The sequence below is a fragment of the Rattus norvegicus genome, chromosome 1, assembly GCF_021556685.1.
Source record: "Rattus norvegicus strain SHRSP/BbbUtx chromosome 1, alternate assembly SHRSP_T2T, whole genome shotgun sequence".
NCBI classification, from domain to species: domain Eukaryota; kingdom Metazoa; phylum Chordata; class Mammalia; order Rodentia; family Muridae; genus Rattus; species Rattus norvegicus.
The window spans coordinates 154,432,501-154,444,582 of NC_141534.1; the positions used below are offsets into that span (position 1 = coordinate 154,432,501).

Sequence of the window (12,082 nt, forward strand, 5' to 3'; positions counted from 1 at the left end):
TATAGTAGAGTAAAGTTTAGGGTGGGTTTGTCTGCAAAGCTATTGATCTCTAGTCAGACAAAGAAATAACTGGGAAGACTTTTGTTACAAACTGTTTACTTTCTGTGAATTGTCTTTTCCTTAAACCCAAAGAACACAGCACTGAATACAGAGATCTCTTTTTCTGACACATTGAACTTCCATGTAACAAGAAACACCCACTCCTTATCATACCTTTTCACCTACTTGTCTCATTAAATCTCCATGACAACTTTTACCAACTGAACACACTGCTTCTTGATGAGGCACTGAAAATGCTTTCTCTACTCCATCTTTGATGTCAGATTCAGAACTAAGTCCCCAGTTTGAAGATCTCTTCTCCATTGCACTTACCTGACACCAAACATTGAAGCTGATAGCTGAAGAGTCATATTCAGTCTTAATTGCTTATTTAGATTCTTCTTCATAGAACAGAATAGTTAAAGTCACTGTCTTCCTGGAAACTGTGTTCTACAAAGAAACAGACTGGTGTGAGTCTGTTTTCTTTCTTATCAAGTTCCCTTTTACTATGGAACAGTAATTTGTTCATGTTCCACAAGAAAAATAAGTGCTTATAATTGGACTCCATTTCTCTGATATCTTCTATATCTAGTCTTTGTGTCTTATTAATATTCTCTCTCTCTCTCTCTCTCTCTCTCTCTCTCTCTCGTATGTGTGTGTGTGTGTGTGTGTGTGTGTGACACCATCTCCCCTTCCTCTTATCCTTCAGCTCCTTCTCTCTTTCTACTTACGATGTTTTCCCTACATATTTACGCAAATGTTTTCCAATGCATTATCTCACTGTGCAACTATGTATGAAATAGAAGACAGTCAGTGTTTACATAGAAGTCATGTAAATTGAGAGTAAATTGAGAGACTGGCAAAGAGAAAGGGAGGTAGGAAAACAGAGATGGAGACAGAGGGGCAGAGACAGAAGAGAGGGAGAAAATGTCAAAGACACTTTAAAAAGATGTTTGCAAAACCTTCCTACTAGAAACTGAAGCATCCTTGGGGTAAAACTTTGAAGACCTGGTCCAGTTATGCTTCTTGTTTCTAGCCCATGCTTTGTATTGAAAGGGGTGCAGTGACCTGAAAGTCTAATTATCCCTCTCTAGATGCCTGTTTCTTAGGCTGCTGGTAACAGAAAGTGGGTGTAGTTGGCAACCATCCTGTCAATCGAATCCCATAAATAACCTGGGCACTTCCGTGCTGCACTGCAGAAGTTTGTGGGCACTTGGAAGAGAAGAGTAATAAGGTATTATAAACTCCTAGTGAGGGTAATGGAAAGTGGGAAGAAAAGTACTGAAACTATTAGAAGGAAAGAGAAGATCCGGTAGCAGCCTTCTGCCACTACAGATGTACAGTTTATACCTGCAAACTTGGAAATGTCTCCTCCATTTTCACAGACAACTATTGCACTTCACACTGGATTCTCGAGAATACTAGGCTGCATTACACTCATAGGATCCCACGGAACATGTGTGATCACAAGTCACATGAAGGAGCAGAGAAAGGAAAACTGTGAAGTGCAAAGGGATGATAAAGGAGCATTAAGCAGAACGAGAAAGAGCCAAGAAGAGCGTTGTTAAGGAAGCTGCGGAAAGGATGATCGGTTGTCAGCAGCATGACTTAGCTCAGGTAGCCTGGTAGATGCAAGCAGGAAACCTCAGAATGGGTGGATTTCGGCCTCTGCCTGACAAACTCAGGCATGTTCTCCAACAAGGAGACCAGTGGAGCAAATGGAACAGAAAGAAAGAAAAAGAAAGAAAGAGAGAAAGAAAGAAAGAAAGAAAGAAAGAAAGAAAGAAAGAAAGAAAGAAAGAAAGAAAGTGAAAACAAGAAAAACAAAACAAAAAAACAAATAAAAAGAACAACTTCTCACCAGAAGTTCTGAGATTCTGAAACACATGCTGCAGAGTTACTTTAATGAGAAAGGACCAGAATGAAATTCTTAGTTAAAAAAAATGCTTTGATACTTCAGCCCCAGTTCAGAGTATTGGAATCTTCTGAGGACACATGTGATATTTGGGATATATTCCTTGAATGAGTCTTATAAACAATTAACTTTAGTTATGCAAACTAAGGTTAATAACCACTGCTTGAGGGGCTGGGGATTTAGCTCAGTGGTAGAGCGCTTACCTAGGAAGCGCAAGGCCCTGGGTTCGGTCCCCAGCTCCGGAAAAAAAAAATAAATAACCACTGCTTGAGAGAGGTTTTCATTCTTTAATGTCTTGTTTATACTGGGTAGAATGATACTGGCTAGGCCAAAGGTAGCAGGCACCCTCTCATCTTCAATTAATCTTCATGGGGATTCACAAAAAGATCCCTCCATGAGCTATCCCTGCAAGACAGGTATTATCCTCTGACCACCGTAATGTTTCTGACTGGAACATCTATGTTCTGGTGGTTACCAGCCATTCTGGCATAAAGAAGAAGGCAGATTCTGAAGTTGAGGCATAATATATATCCTCACCAGAGTAGCCTTCAGAGCACACCGGCTGCCTGGGAAAAGAAAGCTTGAAGGCCTTCAGAATGTCTGTCAGTAAGGCAACACTTATCAAGGCCCTAATTCTAGATTGCTGTTCGAGGTGTTCAAGGCAATACATGACAGTTTTTCTGGTGGAATTATTACTCAAGTCGCAGACCTAAAATCAAAGTTATAAGAACTCCTGTGGTGTAGAAATTTTTAATAATTAGAAATGTGTGTGTGTGTGTGTGTGTGTGTGTGTGTTCATGAAATTCGTATTTTCCAGCAGATAAGGCAGACTAAATAAAACCAGGTTCAAAATCAGGAGTTCACCCAGCAATCCCTAAGTATATGTGCCCATCTGCAGAATAAAAGCTGATCTGGAGCTACTGACTGCTACCTGGTAATCTTGAATCTTTCACCTCTCCCTCCCTCTCCCATAACTGCTGGTGAGTTGAGGTCTTGGTTAATTAACATTTCCATCTGGATGCTGCTAGACCTAAGAAGCCTGCGGCTCTGTGCCAAGCTTTTCTATACACAACACGATGGGACCAACCTCCAAATTTGCGTTGGCAGAACCAAGCATAGCTGTGCTCATGGTGAGGTCTAAATGACTGCAGAATACTGACAAATGGTCCTTCGTCCTAATACTTGATCCCCTTGCTGTAATAGCACAAATGACCACCTGTCCTGGTGGCTCATTCCTTCTAGGATGACAGAATGACCTTCCTGATCAAGTTCCCATCACCTCCCACCATTGGGGAAGCTACATGGAAGGCTACTGAAGCACATGCTGAGTCACCTCTCTGCTCTTTTCTCTCCACAGCTCCAACGGAAAATCTGTGACTTGGGCCCAGAATGAGAAGAGTACCCGGGGGCAACATTTGTGGCAGCGACTGTCTGTCCACATCAACAAGAAGGAGAACCCCAACCAAACGGCGGTCATCAAACCCTTTCCCAAGAGCACAGAGAACCGGGGGCCTGGTGCAGCGGCAGGTGGTGGCTCGGGTCCCGGTGTAGCTGGTGCTGGTAACGCAGGATGCACAGCAACAGGTGGCCCGGAGCCACCGGACGCCGGTCCCAAAGCGCTTTATGATGTGGCGGAGGCAGAGGAGAGCTTCCCCGCGGCTGCCAGGCCGCGCTCGCCATCGCCCATCAGCACGTTGAGCCACCTCGCAGGCTCGGCGGGCCGCACAGATGATGATGCGCCGTCGCTGCACTCTGAGACAGCTGCTCGCAGCAGCTCGTCCCAGGGCTCGCTCATGGAGCAGATCAGCAGCGTAGTGACGCGCTTCACAGCCAACATCTCCGAGCTCAACTCCATGATGTTGTCCACCGCGGCCACGCCGGGGCCCCCTGGTACTCCAATCTGCTCCTCCTACCTGATCCCCAAAGAGATTCAGCTGCCCACGACCATGACGACCTTCGCAGAGATCCAGCCGCTGCCGGCCATCGAGGTGACCGGAGGAGCTCAGGGGGCGACAGGCGTATCACCTGCCCAGGAGACGCCCACAGGAGCTGAATCCGCCCCGGGCAAACCAGATCTGGAGGAGCTTGTGGCCCTCACTCCACCATCGCCCTTCAGGGACTCGGTGGACTCGGGGAGCACCACCCCAAACTCTCCAGTCTCAGAATCGGCCCTCTGCATCCCATCCTCTCCCAAATATGACACTCTCATCATCAGAGATTACACGCAGAGTTCTTCATCGTTGTGAGCCACTGGAAACTTCCCTGAGATAGGCCTGAGCAGCAGACCTCGGTGTTCACAGATGGGCGCAGCGACACCCATAGTCACCCCAACAGAGAACCCGAGGTGAAAAATGCCAAGGACACACACGGTGGAGACATGAGATCAACAGTGCTATTTCATGACGGCCGATGACGACACCAACTACACATCTTCTGGCAGATTATCTTCTAGTGGCCTTAGAAAACATGGGCTTTTAAGAAACACTGCTTCTATATTTGGAGTGCTGACCAGGAGTGGGTTAAACAGTTTCAGTACCAAGTGCTTTGCTCTGAGGCAGCAACAGTATGAAGCAACATCCTGAACAGTGAAAAGTGGAGTTAATAAGCAACTGTGCATAGTCTCGTTTGTTTACTTCATTTTCCCAGAAGAGTCTTTGAGTCACCAAACATTGAATGTACATTTTCTAACTAACTCGAAAAATCTGGGACCAAAAGTCAACCTGTTTTTTCTCCTTTTTTTTTTTCCTTCCTTCCCTGGTCCCTCCATGTAGTAGACCTTGAGAAGCTAATAGTCACTAGTGCCCAGTACTTTCTCAGCTTGTGAGTCTACTGAGTAACACAAACGGGTAGTGAGTGTTGTGTTAATGTACAGAGAATTTCTAGCAGAGACTTTCCAAACAGGCTGGGAGATACACTTCTGAAAGCCTGCATCCTGGATACCATTAACCAAGAAAACCAGTGCAAGATTTCTGGACTATTTCACCATGTTGCCAATCAATACTGGAGTAGCAAAAAAAAAAATATTTTCTGGAACACTGTTTTTTAATTCCCTCACTGGGGTGCATTGTGTAGCTGGAAATTCTCTTTGTAATAATAATTTGTGAGCTATAGCCTGGCTCTTTCAAGATACACAGGCACTCCTCCTTATAAATACCCTTCCGTTAGTGTTGCCAGTTAAAATAGTAAGATACTCAATGAGCTTCCTTGTTTCTTTATTTGAGAACCTGATACACAAAGAGATCCTCTGTTGTTGGTGGCTGTTTTGCCCCCCAGTCCCACCTCTGGAAGAGTAGTCCATAAACCTGATGAAGATGTAACAATTGGAGGGGCTGATGTGGAAAATAATAAGAGTAACAGAATCTCAATACAGGAAAGTCAAGCATAGCAAGTGTTTTGCTATGCCCATAAGTAGCGATTTTATCTTTTCTTGGCTGCTTACATGGGGCAGCTATGAACTATGACAAATGTAGATTTTTTTCAAAGCAATACAGAATACTAAAACAGAGGAACCTTAATATCAACCACAGTCTTTCTCAGCCATTCCAAAAAAAGGCAAAGCAATTACTAATCCTTTACTTTTTAAATAGTTATTAGCGTGATTTTGTGCACTTCATACTGTCACTTTTTAAATACCGCAGAAAAGAGTTTTAAAGTTACAATAAAAACATACAGGATTTGGTGGGCTCATATAGGTAGAAACTGTAACTCAAGACCTGAATCTATGGTCATCTTTTTATTAGTCACATTGCAGCTATCCTCAGGTACCAAATGTTTTTGATTTTTAAATATAGTAATAAAAGGAGGAGGTATTCTATAAATTTGAAGTTCAGTTGACCCAGCCTTATACTAAAGATAGCCTTATGAGAAAGATTTGCCATGAGAAAGAAGTATATTTTTGGCAGAGAGAAATTTAAATAGAACTTTAAAATTCTTATTTCAATATCCTTCATATATCCTTCATATCATTCTCTCTCTCTCTCTCTCTCTCTCTCTCTCTCTCTCTCTCTCTCATAGGTTGTTTTGGGTTTGATTATTATTGTTGTTATTGGAGGCTTTTTTTGTTTGTTTGTTTGTGTTTTGTTTGTTTACCATGTGATTTAAAAGAAATTGAAACAGTAAGTTTATTCACTGGCATAATCTGTCATCCTCCAGTTTTAAATACTTAAAGTTGTAATAACTATTGACATTGCTCTTCTGATACCTGTTTTTATTTCAAATTTAAAGTCAAATCTCCCACATTAACACATTAAAAACTAACAATAACTCACAAACAAATTTTCTTAAAGTGAATCGTTTCTTAAATCAGATATGAAAATAACATGGAGAGCAATATGATCCCAAATAGCAATGAGATTCTTGAAACAGAAAAGCAATCTAGCTAACTTGCATAGCTTCATTAAAAGAAAATACATGCCTTTACCTGAAAACACCAGTAAATATTCTGAAACGTCAGTGTCCCTTGGTATCCACCAAAAAAGTGGCTTTCACCTGGGGTTAGTGTCTGATTTCTTAGATGTTAATATCTTTTGGGACATGCTTTCTAAATTGTAAATTTTTTGACGTTGGTTTTCTGTGTGTGTGTGTGTGTGTGTGTGTGTGTGTGTGTGTGTGTGTGCTTTCCTTTGATAGTTTCCATGAACAAATCTCTTTTCTATTGTTTCCATAACACTTTTTGTTAAAAAAAAAAGACCTTTCCAGCTTATGAGGAATTGCACTAGAAATTCGAGATTAATGCAATTCCCATCTATAATTCCCTTGTGATATCATAGTCAACTGTAATAAAAGTTTATTCAATTAGAGGAAAATAAAATTATATTTTGTTGTATGTTACCATAACGTTTACCATCTCATTGAATACATTGTATATTGCACATGCCGGTAATACATCTTTGAAATCTTTTATTTTGGAATGATGCTAACTCTCTCTTTGCCAGTTCTAACACCGGGTTCCAAGTAATAACTGTCATATAAAGAGAACTGAATATTCATTTTAGGGCGAGGACACGAACTTCCCAATGTATTTGGGTACCTGTTCTTACTGAGTTTCCTTGCTACCCATCTGTTCCTGGTACCCAGTGATAAACAGTTGGAATATGCACAACTTAAAGGGAGAATGAAAATGTTAATGACCAGTAAAGGAGAACTTGGTCCTGGGAAGGAAAGACCCGCTTTAATTAAGCTTATCAACTAAAAGGTCCATTCCCCTTCCTGTTGGAAAGTAGAGTCAGGCTGAGAGGCTATGTTTGTCTGGACCTAGACATAGGGAATAGGAAGGGAATCTGGAGAGGAAACTCATAAGAAATAAACAGACACAAAGGAGAAAGACAAAGCAAGTCTCCAAACGTGCCAATCTTTGAACGTGATAGTATTTTCCAAATGACTGATACACCAGCAAGTGTTCAGAGAGACTCGGAGCTGTTTATGACTGAAATGCATTGTGTAATGGCTCTGCTGTAATCTGTGACTTCCAAACCAGGAATTAAACACACTTTTTAAGAAAAAAAGAAAAAAAAATGAAAAAAAAAATCCCTGTGCTAGTCTCCCAGCAAAATGTACATGGTCTGGAGACTTCAAAGTTATTATATGAGTTCACATTTAGCAACAGCTTATTAATAACCCTCAAGCTGTCAGAATCTCCATAGCTACCATTTACAATTTTATACTGTGAAAAAAATACAGATCAGTGAAAGCATAAAGATAATTCAGAATTTCCTTTGAAGAGGGTCTGAGGCCTGGGAGAATCCCTGATGTCTATTGAAGAATGGGGCATGTATAAAACAGTGGGCTGAATTTCACTGATCTTCCCAATGTGAACAAATATACTATGTATATTGTGTGTCTTTCTAGAATTCAATGGCAGCTGCTGGTGATGTTGTAATTAGAAATCTATATAGAATATAGATGTTTAGAGAGATGGTGCCAATACTAAAATACTTGTGTGGGCTACAAGTGCTTGTACTTAATTTTTTTTCTGCACTCAGAACTGATTTGGTTTTAAAACTGTGTGCACAATCTGTTCTTTTTTGTTGTTGCAGCTTGTACTATTAAAATAATAGAGAATGTTAAATTATTTTGATGTGAATTGCAAATGATTTTTCATAAATTTTAACATTTTTATCAGCATTGTTTCGCTTTGTACATGTATAAATGTGTTTTATTTTAGCATTTTAAAATATATTGCCTGCTTCTCAGTTGTCTAAATCACGTTATAGTTGATGTTTGTGAAGCCAGTTACTTTTTGAAAGACATTAAAAAGCAAACTATGATATGACTTCAAGCTTATTCCCCCTCAAATGCTTAAAATGTTGTCCTAGTGGTATTTCCTGAGAATGTAAAAGCCAGGTTATAACTTATATTGTGAATCATATACACATTTGAATTATGATCACGGAATAATAAATTAAAATAAATCAACCACAACCTAAGCAGAGATACTGTACCACCAAAGACCTCTACATAAAAAATAACATGGGGACCACTGATTATTCTAGCTAGGCATACATATTGCATGACTATTTTTAACTTATCTGTATCTGTCTGGTTGCTATTAATGTTAGACATATAAAATTGACAAGAAGTGTATCTCTCTCTCTCTCTCTCTCTCTCTCTCTCTCTGCCTCTCTCTCTCTGCCTCTCTCTCTCTGCCTCTCTCTCTCTCTTTCTCTCTCTCTCTGCCTCTCTCTCTCTCTCTGTGTGTGTGTGTGTCTGTGTGTGTGTGTGTGTGTGTGTGTGTGTGTGTAAAGCCACAGGTGTATTTACTTATGGGACCATCTAAACATGTCTTTGTATGTAACTGTGTTTGTTTGTGTGTGTACATAAAGCTTTACAAGAAAAACATTGTCAAATCACCTTTTAATTTTGACATCTGAACACATTTTTTAATAACAGCTGGTAAAAATGTAAAAGCAGAACATATTCTTGACTTGATTTACAAAAGACAACGCAGATTTAAAAAATACACCTTCTCCATGCTTACAATCCTTGGACATACTTGGTCAGACATTATCTATATGAAAGATATGAATGAATGTACTTTTTATTAAGCAAATTATAACAAATCCTAAACAAGGTAGCCATTTTTTCGACAATGTCACCTTCACCCTTCATTATGTTGTATTCTTCAGCAAGCTGTTCATACAATTAGTCTAACAGTGAGGTTAGAGAGAATTACTCCTTCTAAAATTTGAGGGAGACTTGCTTCAACAGAACCATAGAAAATCACTGAAGGCCAGTTGAAGCAAAAAGAACAACAAGAAACTCAAAGCCAGATTTATCACCCAAACTTCACAATTCAGATAGATTAGTCTAATTCCTCTTCAAGTCTGATCCTTTAAACCAAATCAAACAAAACAAAAAACAAACAGGGGACGTGATGCTTCTTTCACTTCTCACACTTGTGATAGCAGGATGAAAGTTTGGTATACAGAACCATAGAAGCTGTGGTTTGCAGAATTAGTATCGATACATTTAGCTTACAGGTAATATTACGAAGACAATATTATCATGTTGAATCTTGTGTATAAATAAAACAAGTTGTTTTTAAAGTTAAAATATATATCAAGCAAACTTTTTGAATGTGCTATTATGAAATTTGGAGAACATCTTCTGAGGACACCTTAGTTCTTTGATATTGAATGTCACAAAAAGAAGTGTGTCTTTTTCATAGATATCTACTTAATGTTGCCTTGTATTTTTCCTACATTATGCATGAATTATTAGCTTTAGGGAAAAATATTCTAAAACCATTTACCTTTTTTTTGGCAGGTAGGGAGATGGCTAGGTACAAAAATATAAATATATTAACAAAACTATCTCATAGAACATGAATTTAATTTCTTTCTTTCTCACAAGTATTTTGTAGTTCAGAAGCAACTACTATTTTTTCATTTTCTTTTTCTTTTTTTACTTTTAATTATTGCTAGTCAATAAACTCCACATGGGAGAAATTTAAAATTACTCCCTCCAACCATTCCTACATTTTTGGATGGAATTGGTGCAGAAAAATTTTCACATAGCTAAATATTTAAAAATTCATTTTACTCCAGGCCAAAGGCACTTTCCTGCTTTTTCTAATTGGTCCATATTTCTTTTTGAATGATAGCTAACTTTAAACAAACTAGTTATTTTATGTGTGTAGATAGGATGCATATTTGGGTGATTTAGCTTATATTCTCATAAATTAATGTTAAAAAGTGAAGTTTACATATTAGTGTAATATGTGAATTACTCACTAATATGTGATGCATTATATTATAAATTATATAAAGATAAGTCCACAAACTACTCTTTTACTGGAAAATCGTAAAATTTTTATACTTTTAAAGGCTTCAAAAGCTGAATAATTCCAAATAATTTACGCTATTCACCTCAAAATGTCCCAGTTGTTGATACGCATATACACACTTTTAAAAACAAGATCTGTCACAAGAGAGCACATTACTAGAATACACTTTGAAATGCTCTAATACAAAATGCTAAATGTGGACACACTTTTCACAATTAGAATTCAAAATGACTTGCTCTGTTACTCTAACGTGGATCTTCTCAGACGTGTACAGTGAAGACTGAAGTGCTTTAGACTGTTCTCCAGTGGACGCCATCTTGAATGTTGGGAGGTCTTGGTCAGCAATGCTGTTCACTGTCTTCCCATTTTCTGACTTCACATACCAGCATTAAACTCTTTAGTTTGCTTTCCCAGGTCAGGAAGAGGATTTTCCATAACATTATTTTATTTCACTTCAATACATTTTATTTTTTTATTTATTTTATTCAGAAATTTTAGTTGGGTTCCTTAACTCTAATAGCATGAGATGAAGCCATACCCAGGGCATAACACCAATCAATGGATGTCAACTCAACAGTAAAGTATTTTCCACAGATAGTGAAAGGATATCCAGAATCTATGCTTACAAAAGACACATCCAGGTTCTTATTAATTTTCTTAAATGAGAAAAATTGCAAAGCACATCTAATAATGCATGAACAAGGTAACGATGCCAGCCTTTATTTATTCATGTGTAAGTTTCACACAGTTAAGGTCTCTTCTAACACTGTAAATCCCATCATGATCCAAGTATATCACCTTTCTACCAAAGAATGTTGAAGCCATCTGAATATGTTCAAAGAGAAATTTCTTATTTCTAGAAGGTAAGTGTACACTCTAGTCACCCAAGAAAATTAGAAACAAAATCTGTGCAGCTTCTGGTCAGTTCTGGCTCACCAGAAAGAAAGAAGTTAGTGCAAAAACTACTATTTTAATTTGAAAAGGACTGAATTTAATATCTAAGGAATATAAAGGGACTGAGGTCAACTCCTAAGTGATGAAATGTTCATCAGTACCTTAAAGAAAGTGTTGCTGATGACAAGGCCAAAAAGCAAATTGTGAAACCCAAAAGAAAGAATAGTCTAGTTGCATCAGTGCAGGATGCTGTGTAGAGAGCAACCGTCATCGGTTGGCATAATCCTGATACATGAAGAGCAGTGACAGGAACAATTGCAAAACAAAGGCAGATGCATGAATAATGACTTCTAATAAGAAATAATAAAAGCATGAAGATATTAAAACAGTCAAAATGAATGTTTTATGGGTAAAATACTTAAAAGATAAAGTAGCTATTAACCAGCATGTGACTATCACTGTGCTTCAAAATGTACAAAAGAAAGAAACAAAAGAGAAGAAAAACAATTACATAATTGCAATCTTTAAAATTCCTTACTAACAAATGTAACAAAAGCCAAAGGTACAAAATGAAATGAAAATGAGAAAAATCAAGTAATCAAAACAGCAAGATTAACCAAAGATGCTTAAGAGAAGAGATTACTCCCAGAGAAAGAAAAAAATAGGGAAAAATATATACCTTCACTTGGAAATTTCTAATTAAAACTACTACAACCTACTTAGAAAAGAACACTGCCAGGCCGATCATGGTGGCACTGACCAGTCTTTCCCTGAAAGCTAAAGAGGAAAGAAATGAAGACTGAGTCCAACTTAAACTACGTAGTGAGAAACCCTCTCAAAAATAAAAGTTAAATAAAAACCTTCTGTGAGGGACTTGACTATTGTAGAATAGCTGAAGAACATTCTAAAGCATGTGCTTTCTATCTAAATGTATTTTCAACAATCCATCA

General features: G+C 38.4%; 1 protein-coding gene across 6 annotated transcripts in view; it reads left to right on the forward strand.

Moving 5' to 3' along the window:
• Grm5 (glutamate metabotropic receptor 5) overlaps window positions 1-8,368 on the forward strand; it is a 561,776-nt gene extending 553,408 nt beyond the window's left edge. For 4 of the 6 annotated variants that reach the window (NM_001439436.1, NM_017012.3, NM_001439437.1 and 1 more), the window contains 1 exon segment: window positions 3,312-8,368. In NM_001439436.1, coding sequence (NP_001426365.1) covers window positions 3,312-4,200 — 889 coding nt within the window. In that variant the 3' untranslated portion in view covers window positions 4,201-8,368. 6 annotated transcript variants of the gene reach the window in all.
• The last annotated feature ends 3,714 nt before the right edge of the window (window positions 8,369-12,082 follow it).